Source organism: Manis javanica, chromosome 9 (assembly GCF_040802235.1).
Source record: "Manis javanica isolate MJ-LG chromosome 9, MJ_LKY, whole genome shotgun sequence".
Taxonomy (NCBI): Eukaryota; Metazoa; Chordata; class Mammalia; order Pholidota; family Manidae; genus Manis; species Manis javanica.
Genome location: NC_133164.1, coordinates 110,515,302 through 110,539,638, shown reverse-complemented (window position 1 = coordinate 110,539,638; position 24,337 = coordinate 110,515,302). Strand labels below are relative to the sequence as shown.

Sequence of the window (24,337 nt, the reverse complement as noted above, 5' to 3'; positions counted from 1 at the left end):
GTCACCACCACCACCACCACTGGTTTTTCTATTCATAGCACAATGCTTGGAACTTGATAATGTTGGTGGGTGGGTGGACGGGTGGTTTTCACTAGGGTTTTCCCCTGTTTAAAAGAGCCCTCAGCCGTGAGTCCTTCCATAGAGCACAGACCTCCCTTCTCTTGTCCCTGATTATGGCTGTGTTTATGTGGGTTTGGAATTTTCAGGCTTCCTTCAAGCACAGGACACCCAGATTAGGAATGTCATGGAGCCAAATTGTGAGCAGAAATGTTAATGACAGCCCTCAGAACTCACATTTCCAGTTCTTTTGCTCTGCTAGTGACAACCTCCTAAATACTTCTGTGCATTTTTACTGCATACTGGAGTGAGGATGTTAAACCAGAACTGTGCTGATGTCCCTGGCAGGTAAAAGCTGACCACGAGCTGGCCCTTCAGTCCACCCCTTGGCTGAACAGCAGGGCAAGGGGACTTTGGTTTCTTTCTCAAGTGTATTAGAAAAATGTAACTGCAGAATGCTGAGGCGTGCAAATGTCCGTGTCCCCCACTGCAGTGCAGGTGACAACTCCACTGTGTCCTTGGCCATCATTCAAGCCAGTCAGAAGGACCAGGGCCTCTATTACTGCTGCATCAAGAACAGTTATGGAAAGTCGACAGCTGAATTTAACCTCACCGCTGAAGGTAAACCTCAGCTTTTCAGTTTCAAAGGAAAACCACCAGCCCCTCCCAGCTCAGAATGTTCATTTGCACTGAAGTCCTTCTCTTTGTCCTCTTCTAGTTCTCAAACAACTTTCAAGTCACCAGGATCCTAAAGGTAAGCTAATCTGAATGTCAGAGGAAGTGGGCGCGCCATCAAGCCTGAAACTCCTCCTGCAGCCAATGGTAGAAGCAATATTCCCAGGGAGCCCTCTAACCAAGTAGGAGAGGGCGCAAGAATGACTGGGGAAATGAGTGACAACGGATGAGCTATTTCAGCCCTATTGCAAGGACTATTGTAAATGCATTAGCCTACAAATATCCAGAAGTATATTATTTATGAAAGAGATCAGATGGAAGTGTGCCATTGCCGGGACCTGTGTAGGGGAGTTCGAGGTGAGGCTTTTTCCTTTAAGCCTCAGACTCGCGCTCAGCCCCGTCTGCCTGGGGTTTTTCAGCTTCTGGAGCTTACACACCACATTCTGTTTCTTCAATTTACTTTCCAGTTTGACCAGCTAAGCAGAACCCAAAGACAGCTGGGTGTCCAGGAGAATAACTCCATTCATTTGCATCTTAGTGCGATGAGGGTTGGACTGTCCTGTTTTCCTTTGGCCTGGGTGCACCTCGTAGAGCAGTAGCCGGACCGCTGCTCCTACAGTCGCACTACCACTGGGCCACCCACTGGTGGTGTCATGCCCGGCATGGATTTCCTCTTAGGGAAAACCATCCATTCCCACATATCCAGTGGTGTGCTGGTAAATTTTTAATAACTTGTTTGGGGGTGGGGAGACCTTGGGGTTAGCTGAGTTTTCTAATTTCTGAGGTGTAAATACTCTCATCATGGCCAATTTTAAGCTGCGAATGTGACATCATGGAACATGGGGTTGGGCAGAGATGCCCACAGAGAGCTCTCAGGAGCTGGAGCGAGCCGGCCATGGCACCCCTGTGCTCCCCACCCCCTCCAGCGCCCACTGCCTGTTACCAAAGCTTCTAGCTCAACTCAGGACCCCTGGTCAGTTTTAGAAGAGTTAGAAATAACACTCCGCAAATTAAATTGGTTTGGCATCTTAAAGATTTACCACACGTGCTGACTTTTTAAGAAAACAAAACAGCTGCAATCACTGTGAAAACAAGACAGTAAAGGCAATGATATTAACACACAGTGTGTTAAAGACCAGGAGCTGGGATCTTGGGTTTAGGAAAGATCTAGCAGATATTGTGTTATTTATCCAAAACAATAGACTTGAATACGAACTCTTTGCAAACCCATTCACGTGCTAACTGCCTGTCTTTAGGGTGGAGTTATCATTCGAAATCCTTTCCCCATTTCTGCCCCCATCTCCTCAAAAGTCAAAATATGCAAAAGAATATCCTTCTTAAACAAAAAACAGAATGGCTTTCAGAAGAGAGGTTATTCTGTTCCACCAGCTTCTTAGCATCGCTTGGCATTCACATCCCAGATCTCAATAATCTAGGTTTGCAGAGACTCATTATTCAAGGGTTTTACTAGTCAGGACTGAGGGGGATAAACTGCTGCCCACCTGGTGGACATGGTGCCACTGCTATAGCTCCGTGACTTCAGCCATAAGGTTTGGGTCTAGACCCAGTGACATCACCTTCTCCCAGGGCCTGACCCCCAACTATAGGGGTTCCAGGTTCAGTGACTCACGGGGCTCAGGAGGCCTGCTCTGTCTTCTCCTTCCCTTGAGTTCGCAGGTGAAGAAGCTTGATGCCATCATCTTTTTCATTTGGAGGCCTCTCTCTCACTCAGCATTTTATTAATTTAATTCTCTAGAGGAGGAACAAATAGCATTTTACAAGTTGGTCTCTAATTAAAAAACTAATAAGCTAAGCTCATGGGAAAGCCCAAAATGAATGATGGTTTCAAATAAAACACAAGCTAGTCCAACTCCGTTGAGAGCACACACGGCTTTCAATGCAAAGCCCTGAGATTTTTTTTCGTTCATTGTTTTATCTCTGTGAAGGAGACATGTCTGTTGGAAATTATAGACAGGATTATAGTTAATTACACTGCATATAGGGCTGTAAAAAAAAACTCCCCTTCTAAGCATATAGTGTAGAACAACTTTTGTGCTTACATTTGATGGATTTTAAAGCAGAGCGTGCACAAACTTCCTACTTTTGAGACTAATTGAATTTTAGAGATTTGGATTTCTAAACTTAGGATTTTGAAGGAGAACAAAATGTTTTGTAGATACACAAAGCAGTTGTTATATTTTTTCAGTGGTATTAGGGGCCAAGTTAAAAATGAGTCATCATGTGGCTAGAACTGAGAAGATTTGGATTATATAAAAAGCATTCCCTCCCCATTTTGTTATCTAATTTTTAAACTTAACTTTAAAATTATACTCTTTTCCATAGATTATATATATATGTTTCTATCAATTAGGATAAAATCTGTGACACAGCTATCTCCTTAAAATTTGTCTGAGAGAATGTTCCCCTTGCCAACCTGCTTTCCCACTTCTCCACCCCAGTTCTAGACACCCAGACAGGTTACTCAGAAGGATGTTTTCACTGTCTTTGTGAAATTCTTGGAGCATCTTTTCAAATACCGTCTTTCCACTGACACATTTACACACCTGTTCTACTTGAAAATCCCCCCACCTACCTACTTTCTTTCTTTCTGGCATAACTAGACCTAGACATTAATCAATACCTTTTAAAAACAGTTTCAGTCTCCTTACACTTTTCATAACTCACTTCAGTCACAGTCTGCTCATAAAACATGACCTGATACTATTTTTAAAAACAGAGAGAAATAGTTCTCTAAAAAGTCCACATAGTATGTTATTCACCTGCCCCATGACTCCTTCCTTCTTTTCAACATTCAGAAAGATGTCAGTTTTCATTGACTTTCAGGAGTGGAAGGCATTCAAAAAAAAAAAAGGCAACAAACTTATTTCATTGAAAGTCATCTTATTTTCTTTTCTAAGTCGCTCAGAAGCCTGACTTCATCATCTCTAGTTTAAAACAGAACATTCTGACTGAATCCATTGCCACCTGAAAAGAGTATAGATCAACTCTGAAAATAAACAGCTGCTAGAAAACAAAAAACAATTTGACTTTTCTCCTTACAAATAAATCCAAAAGAATTCAACTTTTTCTTTCAATTTCTCTCCAAAAGCTGCCCACTTTCCTTTTTTGTTTGGTTTCTCACCTGTTCCTTGTATCTGCCACGTGCATCTCAACAGAGGCAATATAGTGTCGCCCCCAGGAGGGCACAAGTTGGTTCCTGAGGAGGTAATAAAATATTTTTGGGTATAAAGCACAGATCTACCTACAGTATATAAGCAGTTACACAGCACCCCTGTGGGATTAAAATGTCATGGGGAGGGGGACAGTTTGAAAACAAAAAGTCTAAAAAGGCTCCTTCAGGGAACAGTAATGAAGGGAAGGTTGAGAGACATTGATCCATGGGAGCTTATCTTTGGTCCTTTCTCCCTCTTTCCTGCTTTACCCATCTTTTCAACATGCCTTTAATTACCTCTCATGGTTCTGGTATTTTCCAGATCTGTCTGAAATTCTTGCTCTGCTCTCCCTAGTTTTGCTCCAATCCACCCTCTGTGGTCCCATCTGAGCCCCTTGGGGCCTCACACTGATCGTCCTATGTCCCCCTCAAGGACCCACCCCCCATGTCTCTGCTGAGGCTTAAGGGTGGCGCCCCTTCTGGGTTCTACAGGTCAGCCTTGTCGTCCCTGTGCGGGGACATCCATTAGCCACGGGGAAGGACTGGGAGACATTCTGTCCATCTGAAGTGGAGCTGTGTTTCAGGGTGTGAGGAGATTGAATTCAGCCAACTCATCTTCAGAGAAGACTTCCTCAGTGACAGCTACTTTGGGGACCGCCTGCGAGGTCAGATCGCCACCGAGGAGCTGCACTTTGGAGAAGGCGTCCACCGAAAAGCCTTCCGCAGCAAAGTGATGCAGGGCCTCACTCCCGTCTTCAAGCCCGGCCACGCCTGCGTGCTCAAGGTGCACAACTCGGTTGCCTATGGGACCAGGAACAACGATGAGCTCGTGCAGAGGAACTACAAACTGGCCGCTCAGGTGGGTCTGCCTGCCTGCAGTGACTTGAGGTGTGAGAGGGACCATGTAACCCGAGATGAGGATCAGACTCGGAATTGATGGGAGTGTCCCCAAGAGGTATTTCTCTCCCTATGGGGTGTGGCCATAAGGGAGCCCCTGGATCAAGGCCAAATCCTGGCAAACACATCTGGGGTCTCAGTAATTTCTTGGCATCATGCCAGCCAGGTGGGACTCAGCCTATGTCCCAAGGGACCTCATTGGTTACCTGGGCTGGGATCGTTTCTGCTCCAAGGAAGCCATATGAGACCCCTGGGGGCTTGAATCTACCTGGACACAGGCTGATGTGGAAAGTGGGGGTCTTGAGCTACACAGATGCCAGGACTCCCAAGGATCCCCAAGGACAGCTAAAATCAGGAGTAGTTTCTGGAGTGTTTTGTTTTTGTTTGTTTTATGGAGGAGGAGGTGGGTGGGGTATGTTTAGAAGCATCAGCATTTGTCCTGTTTCCTGCCTTCTCTTGCTAAGTTCCCACCTCCCTGTGTCACTGAGTCACTCAACTCTTGCGGCAAAAAGGGAGAGGAGAGCCTTAGCCTCTCCCCCTGCCTCTTCTCCCACCTTGGTCCACCTGTCTCACTCCTGACACCAGCTCTGGCCAAGCTTTCAGGAGAGCTGGTTTAGCTCTTTTACAGACCAGGTGCCCTTTGTCAATTTTCACGTGTAAAACAAATAGGTTAGACTTAGATGAATCTCTCAGGTGTTACCAAGCATTAGCCATCCATGATCCCCTCCGCTGGGGCATTGTCACGCAGGACCCGGAGCTTATGAGGCAGAAGATCCCTTTTCTGAGTATCGGATACTGCCAGTTGTGTTCCTTTCTCCTCCGAGGCCACCTTTTTTTTTTCTTTTCTTTCACTGAGTATTCCTTCCATTTGGCCCAGTCATGGAAAATCCCCCAACATGCAGACTCCCGCTCTGAAAGGCCCTTCAGAGTAGAAAGCAAACTCCAGTTTGCCTTTCCTAAGCCAACAGTCTTGTCAAGGTGTTCACTATTCATACCTTTGAAGAAGAACCTCAGATGGGAGAGCTCCTAGGCAGCCCAGCAGGCCCTGAGCTGTACCTGATATCCTGCCGTGGAACCAGACCCTTTATCCCAGGGTGAACTTCAACCATGCAAGTTCTGGAAATTTCATAGGTCAGAACACCTGCTCCCGAGACTGCTGATCTTCACCTGGATAGTTCCTTCAGGTCTCAGCGCTCCTCTGCAAGTGGACAATTGTAGGTTGCAATGATTGTTGCTTCTGTGCCCCTAACCAGGGGATGGGTTTGGGAATTCACTGCTGACCTACACTGGGTAATCTGATTAGCTGTGCTGGCAATTCTCTGAATTTCTTTTAATCACTTGCATTTCCCATGTGTTTGGGTGATACAGGAATGCTATGTCCAGAATACTGCCAGGTACTATGCCAAGATCTATGCTGCTGAAGCACGGCCTCTGGAAGGCTTTGGAGAAGTGCCAGAGTAAGTGTGTTTCCCTCTCGCGCGTGACCATTCTTGATGTGTTGGGGCCTTGGAGGGCCTGCAGGAATGAGAGCAATCTCATCTATCATGCAGACACTTATGTAACAGGAAAGAAAATCTTTATTGATGAAGTTCAAAGTATAATAATAAGAATTGAATATAATTTTTGTTATGTAGGTCTAGGAATGAAAAGAGTGGAATTATTTAAATTAACGTGTTAACTTTTTAAAGTAGGTTTGCTTATATTTGGGGTTCAGAGTTAGTGGTCCCTATGATCAAATCGATTGCAAATGTTCATCTGTAAAAATCATTCTTAGCTTGTGGGCTGTGCAAACACAGGCTCTGGATTGGATCTGGCCCACAGGCAATGGTTTGGTGACCCCGCTGTACACATAGTTTCTCCTGCAGTGAGTAGGGAGTGAGATGGATTCATGAATACCCTGTCACAAGCTCTGATGCAGATTATTCCTGGCCCAGTGACCAATGGGGCTGGCCAGTTGTGACATCATATCCCTCTCGGTGCCCTAGTAACTGCATTTGGTGAGGGGGGATGAGGGCCAAGCATCACTGGGGCAAAGCTCAGGGAGATGTCAGGGAAGACAGCCCTTCTCAGTGTGCTGAAGACAGGGCCAGGAGGTGGGACCCAGGCTGGCTCGTGTGCATGGGTGCAGAGACTAAGTCATCAAAATGTGGAGGATGTGTTATAGGAATGCCCCTCCCTCTTGCCTCCCACTCAGCCAGCTTATTTCTGCCTAGTCTTTACAACCCAGGCCAGGCCACAGCACACCTGGAAAGCCTGCTGCCTGTCCTTCTTAGGTAGGAGTTGGGAGTTAGGGGCTCCTCCCCTGAGCAGCACCCCAGCTGCAGCCCCTGGAAAGCAGGGAGTGTGTCTTTTTCATCTCTGCTCCCCTGGAGAGTTCTTGAAACTCTGGCATAAGCTATTCTGTAGATGTTTGTTGAATGAAAAGGATGGGAGTGTGGAGTTGCCAGTCAACAGATGGGGCAGATGTGGGAGTTGGGGGCAAATGAGTTTTTCGGCTTTGCCGTGGTAGATTTGAGGTGCCTATCCGACATCAAGCAGAGATGGAGAGCAGGTAGCTGGAAGTGCTCCCAAGGAACTCTGGGGAGAGGTCTAGGCTGGAGAGAGAAGTGTAGAAATTGTCAACACATAGATTGTATTTAAAGCAAGGAGTTCTCTAGTTTGTGTGTTCAGAGACAGAGGACCTATCCCTGGGCACTCCAGAGCCAAAAGGTTGGGGAGAAACAAGGAACCAGCAGAGGAGACAGAGAAGTAGCCAGGGAGGGGAGGAAAACCAAGAGGAAGCAAGTTTCTAGAAGCCATGGAAAGCATCTCAGAAAGAAGCCAGGGGTCAAGGGTGTCCAGTGCAGCTGAGACAAGTCAGGCCAGGGCTGAGTGGAGACCGTGAGGCTCAGCGGCGTGGCGCTTGGAGACTTGACCAAAGGGCTTGAACAAGCTCCGGCGGGAGCTGCTTGACGGGAGCTGCTGTAGTGGGAAAGCCTCTTCGAGTGGGTTCAAGAAAGAATGGGAGGGGAGAGACTGGAGACAGTGGGTCTACAAAGGGTTTGAGTTCTGATGTAAACTGAGTCAGGAGTTGAAGTGGGCTATGGGGTCAACACGCTGGGCAGTTATTCCAGCGCATTGCTATGCCACTGGGAATGATTCTGTAGGGGGAAAAGTGGGGGGATGAGAGTGGGGCACAACTGCTGGAGCAATGCCCCTGAGCATTAAGAGGGGTCGGGATCCAGGGCAAAGATGGTTGAGGCAAGAGCACCGAGGGCGCATGCCCAGTAAGGGGCGGGAGGCGGAGCGCGCGGGCGGGTGCGGACCCGGGAGGTAGGTGTGCGGGGCGGTGGCAGTTGTTAGAAGTTCTCTTCTTATTGCTTCAGTTTTCACAGTAAAACAGGAAGCAGGGTCATCAGCTGAGAGTGAGGTTGGGGGAGAAGGTGTGGCAGTTTGAGGAGAGAAGAGCAGGTGTGAAATAATCATTTGTCATTAAATATGAGTGACAGGGAATGGATTAGTACAGAAAGATGCAGTCAGGACCTGCCACTTCTCCACTCCAGCTACCACCATGACTGCACAGCCTCCTCCCGGGGCTCCCTGCCTCCGCCCCTGCCCTAGCACAGGCTCCTCCACCAGTGGCAGAGTGATCCCTGCACCAAAGACCTTTGATCATGTCACTCCTTCATCCAGAACCGTCCGATGGCTTCTCCTCTGACTCAGGACAAAGGGCAGTTTTCCAGACGGCCTATCAGACCCCACAGGGCTGGCTTTGCCTCTCCTCCCTGTCCCGGTTCACCCACTACCACGCCGCCCTTTGCTCACTTCCCTGCAGCCCGCCGTGCCCTCACTGTTCTTCGAACGTGCTAGAGTGCTCCTGCCCCCGGGCCTTTGCCATCCGTCCTTCCTTCTACTTGGAAGGCTCTTTCCGCGGATACCGCCGTGGGAAGGTCGTCTACAGGTCTCTGCCCAGATGTTCTTCAACGGAGCAAGGCCTCTCCGACTCCCCTAGCTTCACTCCACTGCTTTACTTTTGCCCATAGTACACAGCACTCTACAGTTACTTGTTTATTGTCTGTCTCTTTCAATTAAACATAAGATCCTTGAGAGCAGAGCCTCTGTTTTCTTTACTGTTGTTTCCTGGAGCAACATCTGGAAGAGTGTCTGGCACATAGAAACCTCTGAATAAATATCTGTTGACTTAAAGGAAAGAAAGAAGGAAGGAGAGATTATAGTCACCAGACCAGTAGGTCCCTGGTCACTGCAATATGCCTGTAATGAAGACACTCATTTCTATGCAGACAATTAAACTCTATCCCAAGGAGAAGTTTCTGACCAACTCTAGGAACAAATGAAAAACAGAAACACATTTTTTAGCCACTGAAGGATCAGTGGGGGTGTAGTCTCCATCTAGTGGAATCCAGGGATTTCTCTGCAGCTTCCCACTGCTCCGGATGAATGCTCTCCAAGTCCATTCCCAATGCTCTCCAAGTCCATTCCCGTCAGAGAACATGATGTGTGCCCATGTTCTCTCCCCTTCCAGAATCATTCCTATTTTTCTTATCCATCGACCTGAGAACAACATCCCTTATGCAACAGTGGAGGAGGAGCTGATTGGAGAGTTTGTGAAGTATTCCATCAGGGATGGGAAGGAAATAAACTTCTTGAGAAGAGAATCAGAGGCTGGTCAGAAGTGCTGTACCTTCCAGCACTGGGTGTACCAGAAGACAAGTGGCTGCCTCCTGGTTACAGACATGCAGGGTAAGGGGGGCAGCTTGACCCGGGTTCCAGGGATGCTGTGGGTCTGGAATGTTCCTGGGGATGCGGAGGGGAGGAGAAGGAGGGGGCTGCTGGGTGCTTTCAAGCACTTTTACCAGCAGAGGTTACCAATGTCTCATCAGAAACAAGGTATGACAGAGGAGCCTCAAATGACCAACCAAAGGAAGTTACAAAGTACGTGTTAATAATTCACATCAATAATATCTTCCCACTACAGCAGGTAACTAAATATTGGCCTTACTGTTTTACCATCAACAGGTGTAAGTCAGAAGTATATATGAAAATCCAGTTGTACCAAAAGATAAATTAAGATACAATAACTCGTTTTTAATAGGTGAAAGGATCTTTCATGGTTGCTTCGGATTTCATGCGTTCCTGGTGGACTTACAACATTTTTGATGGATATTCAGATTGTTAGGAATGCATTTGTCAATATGAAGTGGGGGTGTCATAATTAGGTTACCTACAGAGAAAGCCTTGAGACAGCTGTGGTTTGGGGGTTCTGTAAGACCACCCTCAGGGGCATTAATTTGCTGGAAGGACACAGAACCTGGAAAACTCTTTGCACTTGTGGTTACAGTTTATCACAGCAAAAGGATACCCAAATCAGCAAAGGGAAGAGGCCTCTGGGGCAGAGTCAAGAGAGATCAGCTGGCAGCTTCCAGTTGTCCTATCCCTGTGGGGTCACGTGGACAGCATTTCCTTCTCTTGGCACCGATGTGTGGCAACAACATGAAGAAGTGCCAGCCAGGGGAGCTCTCCCGAGCCTCGGTGCTCCGAGTTTTACTCGGGGTCCACCACAGAGGCATAGCTGACTGGCCTCGAGACTGGCCTTGGCCTGCAGCCTCTCCAGCACTCAGGCTGATACCACATGCCCGATGCCCCCAGGGAGGCAAAGACAGTCTAATCAGGCGGGATGTTCTAAGGGCTTAGAAGTCACCTCCCAGGAGCTGGGCAAGAACTGAACCTTTATTTGGGCAAGGTTAATCCTTTACTGCACACAAATGTTCAAATACAAATATTTGGGAGGGGATCCCTGGAAACACTGAGAGGAGAATGGGGAAGTGTGATAGGGAAAGAGAAGACATCCATCCCATAGGGCACCTGGTAACACAGCCTGTTTCCACTGCAGGTCACTGACCCTCACGCCCTCTGGGCAATCTCTGGGAGCCCGTGCAGAACACACTTTTCAGAATTAGTACACCCAAGGAGAGAGAGAGCAAGGGTATTTATATACCTCCCCGTCTTAGTTACCAGTGGAAGGCTACCTCTGGTCGGGGCATTAACTCCCCTGCACTTGCCACCTGCAGATGGGCAAACCAAGCTGCACAAAGCAGGCTCCTGTGATCACAGAAAGTTCTCAGGTGAAAAAAATGCTGGTGGTGGCACTGAGGGGTGGGGGGCTGGGGGGGAGCCAGTGTGCACGGAAGTGGTTTGTGGGAGGGCAATGGGTGGGGCACGAGCAGCTTCTGCCACAGGGGTTTTCCTTTTCCTTTCCAAATAATAGTGCTAAGAAAAATCTGAGCTATAATTATATACTTGCTGTATGTCAGACACTCATCTACAGGATCCCAAACCCTATAACATGGTGAAGTGCAAGGCTGCCTCTGGATTCTATTCCCTGCTCCACCACTTCCTAGCCATTTGCTCAGGCAGATTTCTTACCTCTCTGTGCCTTTGTACTTTCCGCATGGGGTTGTTGAGGGGATTTTTAGGGTAGTAAAACAGTGCAGCAATGACACATAAAAAGTGTTCCCTATTTTTTAACCTTTTGTTTTGAAATAACCATAAACACAAGAAGTTACAAACATGTACAGAGAGGTCCTCATGTATACCCTCTACGTAGCTTCACCTAATGATAATATCTTACATAACTGTCGTACCTTATCAAAACCAGGAGGTTTACATTGGCACACAATATAATTAACTAGACCACAGACCTTCCTTGGATTTCACTAGCTTTTGTATGTTCTCATTTTTTCCTGTAATGTTTGTTTAGCCTTCACTGTGACCCTGCAAAGAAGATATTATGATCCCCATTTAAGAGATGAGCAAACAGAGGCTCAGAGACTGATGTAATTGCCTGCTGTCACTCAGCCAATGAGCAGAGGGGTCTAAGACTCTAACCCATGATTTCTGACCCTGAACCCCCAGCTCTTTCCACTTAAACCACAGATTTACAAATTTGCAAGAGATTTCAAGTGTCTTCTGATGGTATAGGCTCCCGTGAGGGATTCATTGAAGGCCAGCTGGGAAGTGCAATTTTATAGTCTTGGAGGAGCAGCCTGTCTGCAAATGGAAGGCAGTCCTCTCTGCTCACTTTCTGAAGAGACCTCACTGCCATCCCTCCCCTCCCCCAACAAAAAAATATGGTCTTAACACACAACTCTCTATTCCAATTACACTATGGCTGGGAAGTTGCTGATGCCCCACCCCCATCTCTTCTGCTAAAGTGTTACTTCCGCATCAAGTACAGTTCTACTGCAAAGCCGCACCCCTGAGCTTCAAGCATCCAGGCTCTAGTAAACACTGGCGTGGAATGTTCATCTCTCTGTACATGACGCGTGGGGTTTCATGCATTGGCACCATGCACCATAATGGTGTCTCTGCAGCTGGGAAGAATCTGTTGTCATTCTCACTGTGGCACAAGACAGTACATCTAAAATCATCTCCACATTTTACACTTCTACTGAGACACTGGAGCTAGGATCGAAAAAATGAGCAAATACAAACCCAGCCATTACATTCTCAGACACTTGAAAGTCACCTTCCCTGGCTGCGTTTGCTTGTTGATAGGATTGTGACAGGTTCTGCAGGTTTGAGGGGTGAAGGCCAGGCCTGTGACTGGGCCCTAAGAGCTGCACACTGGTGAAACCACTAGGCTTCCTGAGAACTATCACCCATCAGACTCAGGAACTCCAGTTCTGGAGAATTGGCTCCTCATGCTGCCCACTTCCCTCCTTCCATGAGAAACATCCTGTAGATGACTATGACCCCCAATTCCATATAACAGCTGCACACTAGGATTTAAATTATTATTCTATAGAGGCCCTTACTAACCTAGTTGAATTGCTGGCAAATTACTAAAGCAAAAGAGAGAAGTGTCCTTTTTAAAAGATGTATGCCATTTATCCAAACTGTAAGTGACAGCTGATAATTGTGAGAAGCAAGGAAAGGCAGCTCCCAAGTGCAAGGACCTTTTGCCAAACAACTTTAAAACTGAACTTCTAGGCAGCTTTGAGCTGTGGTTTTTAAATACAACTTTTCACAAAACAGGATGTCCAAGGAAAGAGGGCCTTTGCAATTTGGTGCCTTTTTTTTTTCTTAAAGCACAGTTCCTATAATAAAAGCTACATGAAGCATTTCTGCATATGTTCTAGTTGTTAGCAGATTTGGAAGAATGAGATGAATTAGTTGTTAACTCTGAAAGAGCCTTTTAGAATGCTCACTGGCTCACCCAAAGTGCCGGGTCTAATTTAGCTCACAGGTGCACTGCAGAAAAGCGGGGCTCATTGCTTCTGTCTGACTGACCAGCCTGAATAGCAGTGTGACCTGTATTTGTGATGCACTCCAGGCAGGCACTGCTGACTCAGAGCATTAACCCTTTAGCTTTCCTTCCCCGGGCCTCAGAAAACAGCCCTCACAGGAGTGCAGACCGACAATGCCAGGTCGCCATCAGGTCTAACCTCAGGGCTGGCTTTGGGGAGGACGCTGCTTCTTTCATCCACAGGCTGGTTTGGGTGCTCCCAGGCCCCTCGGGGAATACAGCAGTCACAGCCTGGGCTGGGTTGGACAGGAGTCAGGGCCAAGGGGAGGCGGCACCCAGACCTGTCTTCCAGTGGGTGCAGACAGACTGGTGGAGTTGGTCAGCACTTTGGACCCCACGCCCTGCCATCAAAGGCCTGTCACTGGATTGCATAGGTGAGGTTGAGGCAGAGGTCTGCTGAGTTGGAACAAGTGCCCATAGCCACCGCCCAGGAGAGACGGAAGCTGAGTTGGTCCCTGGTCTGGCAAAGAGATTCTGGAAAGGCCAGAGGCCACTCTGGGCAGCAGAGAGGGCTGCCTTTGTCCAGACCTGGGAGAGATTAAGGATGTGGAGTGAGACAGGGGCAGGGTGAGAGAGGCCCTTGACTGCTGGAGAAGGTGATGGCAGCCCTTCCCCTTCCCCCACCCTGCCAGACAGGGGAGTTTCCATTCTCTTTGCATCCCTGGTTCCTCAGCCGCTCTCCCACCTGCTCCTGCTGGGGAGGCGGAAGCAAAACAACTCCTGGGTGCTGGGATTCTAGCAGGGTTGCCTACAGCTCTTTGCTGAACCAGGGGGAAGCTCAGGTATATATTGTTGCTTTGGTAGCCCCCCTAGCCCAGTGGTTTGATGGATGGACGTTAGGGTAAGCATCAAAGGTTACACCATGGGTGAGCATGTCAGCATCTCTAGGCCAATGGTTAAAAGTCTACATATAACTCAGGAGTGTTTCCCTGGTCTAAGGCTGACCCAGAAAATCTTCGGTCCTGGATGGGAAAACTACCTTAATGGAAACGGGAAATTGTGTATCTGGCATTTGCCTTTCAACTGAACAAATGCCATCTTGAACTTTCTCACTGGTGATCTTGCCCACCCCAGCCCAGAGTCACACCACCTTCTAGGACATAAGAGCTTCCACTTTCTGGGAAGAATGGGGTGCAGACCTAAGCCCAGAGCCCAGCCTTTCTGGGGAGAGAGGTCATGGGACAAGGAACAGGCCTCAGAGTCATTCATGGAGCAGCTGGTGGGCCCCACCACCTGCTCCCATGAGCCAGACTCCGCTGGTCAGAGGCCTGCCACCCTCGTTGTCATTCCATCAAGCTGCATGTATGTCTGAAAGGCTGTCAGCCTGATGGAAGGAAGCTCTCCTATGGAAACAGGGAGGAAATTGTGTGTGCACAGCAATGGAACGACAGCAGGGTGGGGCTGTCACTCCACCTTCCTGTGCAGATTGCCCGTCGTTTCTGAGGAGCCCAGTGTACACAGATCCCATCTTTGCTCTCTCTTCCTGTAGGTGTAGGAATGAAGTTAACTGACGTTGGCATAGCAACATTGGCTAAAGGGTGAGTAGAAAAAATAAATCAAGTGAGTATCATTCAATTCTGGGCTTCTATACACCTTCCGGGCAGACACTGCTAGGCTGATGTGAGTAAGTGGATTTCTTGTCCTAACTGTGGATGACAAATGATCTTGGGATGAATTCAATTCACTTCTCTCACTTACATAAAATATTTATGGGCTTTGTTCTTTCAGAGAAACACATTTGTTTCCTAACTTTGAAACAAACAAGAACTCTGCAAACATATTTCAAGATTAATTACTAACAAGAGTGCTGTGGGGGAAAAAAAGCCAACACTATTGGGATTTCTTTTCATTGCAAATGGTCCATTTTTCTACATTTAATATCTTTATTCTTAGAAGCTTCTTTAATTTTTTTTTTCTGATTGAGTTCAGTGACCTCAGTTTGCATATTTCAAATGTATTTTCCCTGAAAAATACTGTAAGGGGGTCCCAGACCCCCATGGTAATGCTGACAGGAGGCAATGGCCAGGAAGGGCTGTGATTAGTTTCTGGTTCTTGCTGGTGGCTTTGTTTTCCTAGTGTGGTATTGGGGTTGCCTTTGCTCAGTGTGGGGTCTGCCCAGATGGCACAGTAACATTTAAGGGGGTATCTCTTGAACCAACCGTGCCTCCACGCTGCCATGCTGACCACTGCTGAGGAGAAAGCAGCCTGTTTGTGCTTCTTAGTTCTTGTCTGCCTGACACCAGAGTGGGTACATTTCATGCCATCATTTAGAACAACTTTCTACTGAGACAAATCAGAAAACCTGCTCAAGAAGTTTCAAAAACTAGACAAGCTTAAGAGTGTGATTTTCAAGACATCTTTTAAAAGCATCTTAACAGCTTCCAGAAACCCATTCTGCATTTTTCACCGAATTTAAAAAGAAATCCAATCTCTTTGGTCTTGTTCTCACATTTAATGTGACTTATCTGGCCTGGGACAGTTGCCCAAGGCCCATTAGAAGAGCTGACAGCTGGAGCCCAGTGCAAAATGTTGTTTATAATGTGTCACTGACTGCCTTCCCTCCCAAGATGTGGTCAGGGAACAGAGGGTGGGAGAGAAGGGAATTCCCAAGCATCTGAGAACTTCGGAAGGTAGACATTACATCATCTTGTCCGTTACTTAAAAAAAAAAAACTTTTCTATAAGCTTTTCCTTTTAAGCTACTTCCCCCCCCCCCCACCCCAAAGAAACGTTTCTTACAAGTCCTTTTTAAAAATTGACAAAATGGGGACTTTGATGAAGGTGCGCGGGGTGGTTGGGAGATCTCTTCGGAGGCCGCTGGGAAGCCCCTTTGCCCTGGAGTGAAAACCAGTAACCACATCCAACCTCCTTACTTCCCAAGTGAGGAGCAAGGGGTGCGGGGACGGGGCAGCCTGCTTGCAGGCACCGCTCAGCATGACATTAAGCTGCCAGAAGAAAAGGGGCAGATCTCCAATGTTTGTAGATGAGATTCAATTGAAGAAACACTGAAAGCCAAAGCTGCAAAGTGGGGCTCAGACAATGGGGAGAGACTTGGAAAGGGTTCAGATTTAAAGGCAACTTGCAGACAGGCAGAGGAAAGTCCAGGCGGAAGCAATTGCAGGCAGAGGAAGGAAAGGTTGGGGAGCATTGCAGATGCCAGGAGGGCTTCCAGAGAACAGGAGAGAAGGCTGATGGCTGAGCATTGCATCAGCACATTCTCTTTATTCTTAGCCAGCACCTGCGTGTGCCTAGTTCAGCCGAGCTGGAAAGGGAGAGCTGCTCTTCTCCGGAAGCCTGGGGGATGGGCACAGTCCAGGGAGCCGGGCTCCTTGGAGGCAGCACTACACGTGGTCTTTTAACTGCATTAGAAAGAGCTTGAGGCGTGGCTGGAAGAAGCAATGAGGAGGCAATCTGACTTACTTTAATAATAGTTAACGATAATAATTTTAAAAATGCTCTGTATTGTTTAAAACAAAAAGGAAAAAAATCTCCCAAATTTAGGACCCACCCTTTCAAAGCCAGCTTTTGTCAGAATCTCTTTTGGGAAGAGGAGCCATCGTGTCATTTAAAGAAAATATTCCTGTATGTCTTATTCTGGGCCATATTTTTGCGGACATCCCAGTCAGCAATGCAACCTGTTTTGTTCTCTCATATTTAGTGACTTTAAAGGGGGCGATACTATTTTGATAGTAATTATTTATAATCTCATAAAAGAAAATAAAGAACTGTCATGACTTATTCATTTCAATGCAACTTTACATGGTACTATGGTCCTTAAAACAGCAGTGTGTCATATTTCTCCTGGGAACCAGCAAGATGAATATGTCTGGAAACACATCCCCAGGACCTCAATATCCATCACCTCTGGCAATGCTGAGTACAAAAACTTCAAGCTACAAAGTGTGGCGAAAAAGGATTGTTATCGACGTCTAATAATTCATTTTCTAGCAGACCCAAGATCCTAACTGGACTGTAGAGCATATTTCTTATTTGAAATTGCTCAGCCATGTAGAGTTCTCAGAGGAGGAGGAAAATGCCTAATTTTGTAACGGGAGATTTGGAAATTTAACCTAACCAAGCTAAACCAGTGTAAACTAATGTGTGTGCAGGGGCACCAACCTGCTTGCGGCGCTGTGGGTCCCGCAAATGCATGCCCCTCCCCCGCCAGCAGATGAGTTTCTGGGGAGATGGCAAGATTGCGATTTAGACACCAGGGGGCACCAGAGCCAACGCTTTTGTGCTTTATCGTCCCCTCCCCGCACCCCGTCTCCCAAAGCCCATTTGATGTTGCTGCACTGAAGTAAAACAAAGAGAAGTCCCTGAGCAGATTTCTTCCCAGTCAGTAAGCATTGGACCAAAATACTATTGGTAGGAGTAACCACAGAGGACATCCCCGAGTGTGGCCACCAGCCAGCATCGCGCCTTCAACCCTTGCGAAAAAGAATGAGGCATAAGATGTGTGGCATGTATCATGGGAGCCTGACATGGAAACCACATTCAGGAGACCCTGGGCAGAATCAAGCCGAATTCCAGAGAAAAGGTTCGGCCCGCAGTGCCCAGGGCAGCCCACTTTGGAGACCCTGCGTCCCCACCGTGCCTGGCAATGGAGGGCTGATATGGACTTGTGGATGGAAGAAACGGGATCTGACATTCAAGAAACACTCTTAGAATATACTTACGTGTGTGGTGTGTGTGCATGTGAGTGTGTGGTGGGGGTGCATGTGGGTGTGTGGGGTGTGTGCATGTGTGTGTGTATGTGCATGTGTGTATGGTGGGTGTGCATGTGTGTGTATGTGGTGTGTGTATGTGCATGTGGGTGTGTGGGGTGTGTATGTGGTGTGTGTGTACATGTCGCATGTGAATGTATGTGCATGTGTGATGTGCGTTTGTGCCCGTGTGTGCTATGTATGTGGTGACACTAGGCCGACGATTAAATGCACTGCATGGATCTGCCAGAGGGGAGGAAACAAAGTGACTTTGGGACAGAATTGCCTGACGTCCTTTAAGAGCCTTTCACAGCAGAGCCCGTGTGGCTGGAGCTCACAGCCATTCTAGCTGACTCACCAGCCCCAGGCTTCAGAGGCCTGTCTGACGGGCTTGAGGGACCTCGGAGAGATGCTTTTACACCCTAAATATCTTATTTTTCCCCACACTGCCCCCACTGTCATCTCCCCTGGAAGGCAGCCTGCCTCCTATTTTAATCTGATCAAGCCACCATGTAGCAGTAGGTCGGCCAACCTTTGCCATCGAGGAGGCCTGGAGGCCTGTGAAGGGAGCGTGTAACCATCTCCAGCATTCTGGTAAGGCTGACACTACGAACAATGTTCTTGGAGTGTTTTGGGGTCTCCTGAGCCCCCGAGTCAGCCAGGATACAGCCCCACCCCACAGAGCAGGGATAGCATGGCAGTCTCCCGGCTGGTGCCCAAAAGTCACCATTTGTTGAAGTGACTGGAGTTGGAGCCATGGGGTCCGTCCCCCTACCCCCAGCACAACTCTCTCCTCATCCCCGTGGCCTAGTCCACCCTCAGAGCCAAGGGACTCACAGCCAGCCTCCTTGTCGTTTGTCCTCCAGCTCCAGAGACCAGTCTGAACAGAAGGGACATCTGGAAAAATTGATGGATTCTAGATCACTTCCTGCAGGACAGCCTGGTAGACAGTAGGAGGGTCATGGAAGGTGAGGAAGTGATGGCTAGGGTTGTCCCGGTGAGGCTGAGAGGATGGGGCCGGGCGAACACCGGAATGGCCCAGAAAAATGTCATTCATACCTTCAGCAAGGTCCAAGCGAGATGCTACAGAGTCAGGTTACAAGGAGCCAAGAGGGAATGTGCTGTCAGGATGCCACAGAGTCAGCAAGCTGGTCAACAGAAGACAAAAATTCTAAAGAAGTGGAGCTAGATTATCATTTGAAGGCCGCAGGGAAGGGGCCTATAGTGAGGCAAAGACTGAGGCTCTCGCTGTGGAGGTTGTCCCACAGGAGTGGGGCCCTCCCTGAGCCCGGCAGGGCCTGTCACCTGAGGAAGGCCGGTCACCCAGTGCTGTCCGTCCCGGGCACTCAGGAAATGTGGCCTCAGTCCCACCCTCACCCCAGCTCAGACTCCAACCCAGATGCAGCTCTGACGGCGAAATCTCACAGGACCGAGGATGTTCTTCTCTGACCTGAGCCCTAAAGGGCCCCCCACAGCTAAAATGATGGGGGCTCTGGGAATCGGAGCTCTGGGGCCTAGGACTATGTACGACTCTCAGACTGCCTCCTTTATGGGCATCTTCTTCCAGTATCACCTCCATTGCAGATATTAAGGAGAGAACTGTCTGCTGCCTGCACGGCTGTGGGCACAGAGCCCACGGCCCACGAAGAGACCCACAGTACTGGCTCTCCCCTCCCTCCCTGGGGGCCCCTCGCTGCTCTGTTTTCCTCGGGGCTGGCGTCACAGGGACCCTCCTGGTTTGGGGGTGCCTTCAGAAGCAGTGAGAGTAGGAACCTCACAGGAGTGCAGGAATTCTAGAATGCCTTTGCCAGCAGCACCAGAGAACCAAATGTGGGGGTGGTTCTGCCCCCCTGTCTTAGTACGTCCAGCCTTCTGAGTTCTCCCAACCCGGCTGATGTCAGGAAAGAGTGTGCCAGGGTTTGTTTCCATGGAGGCAGCGCAACTGTGGAAGAAACTGAGGCCTGACGGAGAGGCTGCAGAGGCGGATGGCAGGACAGAGTGGGCAGAAGAGGGCAGGGAGGCCTGCAAGCCAGGGAAGGAGCTGGGTTTGGCTGTAAGGGGTACGGAGCCACTTGGGCCGTCGTGTGACCATGCTCTGCCTTACCCTCGGGCGGCCGTGGGATCCTGCTGGACGAGACAGAGACGAGGACGGCCACCGGGAGGCCACAGCGCTGGGGTGGGCGAGGCTGTGGTGGCTGCGCTGCAGTCCCCCATCCACAGGGAGGAAGGTCAGCTTGTAGGCAACCTCAGAATACAACTCTAGAAGACGCAGACCGGTCACATTACAATATCCCCACCCCAAAGAGCTCAGTGACTTGGCCACCAACATTTTTTGAAGTGATTCTGTGAAAACAAGATTCCTGTTGTTTTGGGAAACCCTATGTTGAACGAGTGTAGGCGGTTTCTTTAGCGTCAGATTCTGCAGGATCTTGAAAGGGCTGATGGGAATTTTGAATGCCCCAGGGGCAGGAGAGAGATTGTATAGCGTTAATCACAGTCCTTACACCACAGAATTTTTGTGTTTCAAAGCATCTTTTGGGACTATTGCCGCTTGGAACATATTTTGGGAAATGCCAACCCCTGGGAAACATCACATAGCAGAGCCCAGGAGCTTTCTGTAAGTGTCCTCTGGCCTTGTCTCCTCAGAGCGTCCTCTGAACCTTTGCCCGAGCTGTTACCTCTACCCGGTAAACCCCGAGCCAGCCATCTTTCCTCTGTGCAACCTTCTTAGAACCCTCCAGGCAGTGGGAAAAATCGCATCCCTCATGTTCCTGTAGCTCTTTTTCACAGAATAATGTAATCATTTTTAACATGTCTGTCTTTCCTACAAGATGGCCAGCTTCTGGAAAAGAGCCACATACCTTATTATTCCTCTTTTATTCCCCCATAATGTCTGCCTATAGCTGGTAACCAATGAATGAAGAAATGAATGAACAATCATAGAGAAGTGGAGGGTGTTGATGGAATGCAGGAGTTGCCGGATGGTTCCAGCGTGAGAGGCTTCCTAGAACTCTCTGCTGACCCATAGGTGGCACCGTGTTCCACTTGTTCATAATTACAGTCCTAGCTTTATTTTACACACATACACCCTCCCCCCTTCAAACTAGGGATATATTTCAATTTCTCCCCAAACTGAATTCTGTGTCTTTATAGCTATTATCTAAGGTCTGGGAACCGTTTCATAAAGGCTCACTTGTTAATTAACATCACACACTCTGCCACCAGGCAGTGCTCAAGAAGTGGCTCGTGAATTTTCTGGGAGATCACAGTGTGAATTAGTTATCTTTCTCTGCAGAGACTAGATGTTTGAATGTTTAAAAACCTCAAGGCAGCCTGAGACAGATGACCGTGACTTGTTTGCAATGTGTTTAAACAAGGAGGGTGCCGCTGCGCATGACCTTCCGAGTTTGTCTGGGAAGCTCAGGAATCCGTGTGAGGCAGGCGAGGCCTCCCCACCTCAGAAGGGCAGAACCGGGCTTTCCATCACGTCTGCCAAACATGGCCCACGGGGCCTTGCATGCTGCCAGTGGGTATTCAGTCACCCAGGCCAGGCAGGCAGGCTGGCATAGCAGCCCCCCTCCTGGCCTCCCGCGGGAGAAGATAGAGAGGTAAAGATGATGTGGTAGGCAGCAGAATTTTTTCTACCCTTCTAGGCTCAACTTCTGTCTTGAGCTGGCTTTTTCTTCAACAAAGGAGCCTGGCTTTTAGGAACGGACTCACTTTTCACAAGACAATGGACTGCGGGCTCCCGGGAGGCAGAGCTGTTCCCTCGCATCAAGGAGGAGGAGCGGGCAGCAGGCCAGCTTTGCGACGAATGCCTCAGCTGGGGCTGCCCCTGATGCTTTGGCTCTGCAGATGGAAGAAACCTTTCACGCCCTTAGCAGCTTAAAACCCCGCTTGGGTTTCACTGGAAAAAGCACACAGTCCCAATCCCCATTCATTCCAGGTTTCTGACTTTTATGGTTTCTACCAGCAAGTGAAGAGACCCAATTTCTTATTTGGCTCTACTAATTGGGCATGGCCAGGATGCTTTGACACCCAGTAGGACCAATTTCATGACATGCAACCTGTGCAGTCGTTCAGGTCCCACACTCACAGGGGCCCCTGGCATCATTTAAGGCATGCTCTGCTGCTGTCATCTTGAAAGTCTTACTTACTTTTTTTTTTTTTTGAGAGGGCATCTCTCATATTTATTGATCAAATGGTTGTTAACAACATTAAAATTCTGTATAGGGGAGTCAATGCACAATGCACAATCATTAATCCACCCCAAGCCTAATTTTCGTCAGTCTCCAATCTTCTGAAGCACAATGAACAAGCTCTTACATGGTGAACAAGTTCTTACATAGTGAATAAGTTCTTACATGGTGAACAGTACAAGGGCAGTCATCACAGAAACTTTCAGTTTTGATCACACATTATGAACTATAAACAATCAGGTCAAATATGAATATTCATTTGATTTTTATACTTGATTTATATGTGAATACCACATTTCTCCCTTTTATTATTATGATTGTTTTTAATAAAATGCTGAAGTGGTAGGTAGATGCAAGATAAAGGTAGAAAACATAGTTTAGTGCTGAAGTCTTACTTACTTTTGAACAAGGAGCTGGTGTTTTCATTTTGTACCGGGCCCTGCAGATTATGTCTGCAGTCCTGTGTGCCAGGCACACCCCTGCCCTTCCCCTTCCTTGGCAAACCGTCAACCTTCACTCTCAGCTTCAACCTCCCTTCCACAGGATGGAATATTGTGATACTGAGAATTATGACAACACAGTTAGCACATTTATTTGCACACAGCAATTAATTGCACCTTTAATGCATGTCATGCACTGGAGCTAGGTGCTTTGTATGGATTTTCTCCTTTGGTCGTCTGAACAAGCCATTGACCAGCTTTCTTGATAGATCTTGTTTTGGGGGGAGGTGGGAGGACCTGGGGACATGTCCATTCAAGGAGGACACTGGCCCACCATGATTGGCATGTGAAAATACAATAATTACAGTTGGAGTATTAAATGCCCCAACCAAAAGCAGCAGCACCTGAGACCTCTCCTGGGCAGGTCAAAGACAAAGGCCCCAATTCTTCTGCTCATGCGGAAGGTGGTGTGTCCCAAGAGTCTTTCATGGGAGGAGGGCTGCACCCTGATCTTGTCTCTTGCACCTACTTGCTCTGTTTTCTTGAGTCCCACAACCTCTCAGCCTACATTCTTTTAACTGTAAATTGGAAGGTCTAAACTAAATAATTTCTCCCAGCTCCAGAGTTCTAGAATCCTTTATTCAAAACCTCCAGATGGGACAGTGTAGCTTTCAGATCACCAAGAGATCTTCTCCTTTGCACAAAGATGGTCCACTCGCCACTATAATGAAAAGTGAAAGGGTGCTGATACGCTGGTATACTGGGCCCTGAGCATGCAGGACACTTGCATACTCACTGGCCTTTCATCTCTACTGGGCATGCCAGTGGGTCTCTGCCTTAACCTAACTCCAAAGAGTTTGTTTTCTCTGTCAACAGCTGTGTCAAACATTTGGCCTTGTCTTGCCAAACGTAGGGATAAATAAATTTCCAGGCATCACTAATTTCCCCTGTTTAAACTCATGAAGTGTCCTGTTTTAAATAATTCTGTTTCCTTCTGTCCAAACTCACAGGTACAAAGGATTTAAAGGCAACTGTTCCATGACCTTCATCGATCAGTTTAAAGCACTTCATCAGTGTAACAAGTATTGCAAAATGCTGGGGCTGAAATCTCTTCAAAACAACACCCAGAAACAAAAGAAGCCAAGTACTGGGAAAAGCAAAATTCAGCCAAACTCCACAACAGTGAAGAAGATGGCATCTGGGACCCCAGCAGAAAAGAAAACCTAGCATCCCCGATGAACTAACGGCCACCAGCTAGCAGCACATGGTCTTGTGGGTGGAAACCTGAAAACACCCAGGAGAGGACACACAGCCTGTAGAGTGATGTGACAATCCTTATTCCCCGCTGCCTGTGCTCCAAGCTGCTTCTGAACCTGTCGCCTGCTGCCTTCCCTGAAATGCTTTTGGAGCAGGATTTGTGACCGACTTAGGGAGACAATTGTCATTCTGAAAGACAGCCCATCTTTGTATACACCTTTTGCATCTGTACTGACCTAGAGTTATGTGTCTGTCTGTGTATTTGCATGTGGCTGTGCTGTCAGAGACTCGATGCTGAGCAGGGTCTGTCCACAGCCCAAACCCTCCCATCCCTAATCCCAGAATTTCTAGACAACCAGCTGCTTTCTGAGCAGAAAATGTGAATTCCTTCCTTGGGTCAGGTTGTGGCACTCACGTCTAACATACTGTTGCTGCTGGAGGTGGCTTCAGAAACGTGAGGCCATTTCCCATTCATTATTCACACATCCGGTTATAATTTTCTGTTTAATTAAATTCACATCGAAACGAAAAGTGTAAGCTGTGTAGACTAGCGCAGACACTTATTCTTTAGAATTTGTGCCATATTTCACATTCCCCCAGGATTGGTAATTTAATAATTTCCTAAGATGT

General features: G+C 48.0%; 1 protein-coding gene and 1 long non-coding RNA gene across 7 annotated transcripts in view; one reads left to right on the top strand and one right to left on the bottom strand.

The window, feature by feature from the left end:
- Positions 1-24,238, top strand: part of ALPK2 (alpha kinase 2) — a 98,635-nt gene extending 74,397 nt beyond the window's left edge. For all 3 annotated transcript variants that reach the window (XM_037016102.2, XM_037016091.2, XM_073213146.1), the window contains 7 exons: positions 551-678; positions 776-811; positions 4,489-4,763; positions 6,170-6,258; positions 9,324-9,541; positions 14,596-14,644; positions 23,461-24,238. In XM_037016102.2, coding sequence (XP_036871997.2) covers positions 551-678; positions 776-811; positions 4,489-4,763; positions 6,170-6,258; positions 9,324-9,541; positions 14,596-14,644; positions 23,461-23,677 — 1,012 coding nt within the window. In that variant the 3' untranslated portion in view covers positions 23,678-24,238. The remainder of the gene's footprint in view (positions 1-550; positions 679-775; positions 812-4,488; positions 4,764-6,169; positions 6,259-9,323; positions 9,542-14,595; positions 14,645-23,460) is intronic.
- On the bottom strand, positions 8,864-23,453 carry LOC108403100 (uncharacterized). 4 transcript variants are annotated; one of them, XR_012121235.1, is made up of 4 exons: positions 22,410-23,453; positions 19,916-20,070; positions 18,871-18,959; positions 14,658-18,751 (listed from the first exon to the last, which is right to left on the bottom strand). It is a non-coding gene; the product is annotated as an uncharacterized lncRNA (long non-coding RNA). The 4 variants fall into 4 exon arrangements; XR_012121236.1 differs by adding an exon at positions 8,864-8,980 and having other exon boundaries at positions 18,649-20,070; XR_012121234.1 differs by having other exon boundaries at positions 18,871-20,070.
- Positions 24,239-24,337: the final 99 nt, after the last annotated feature.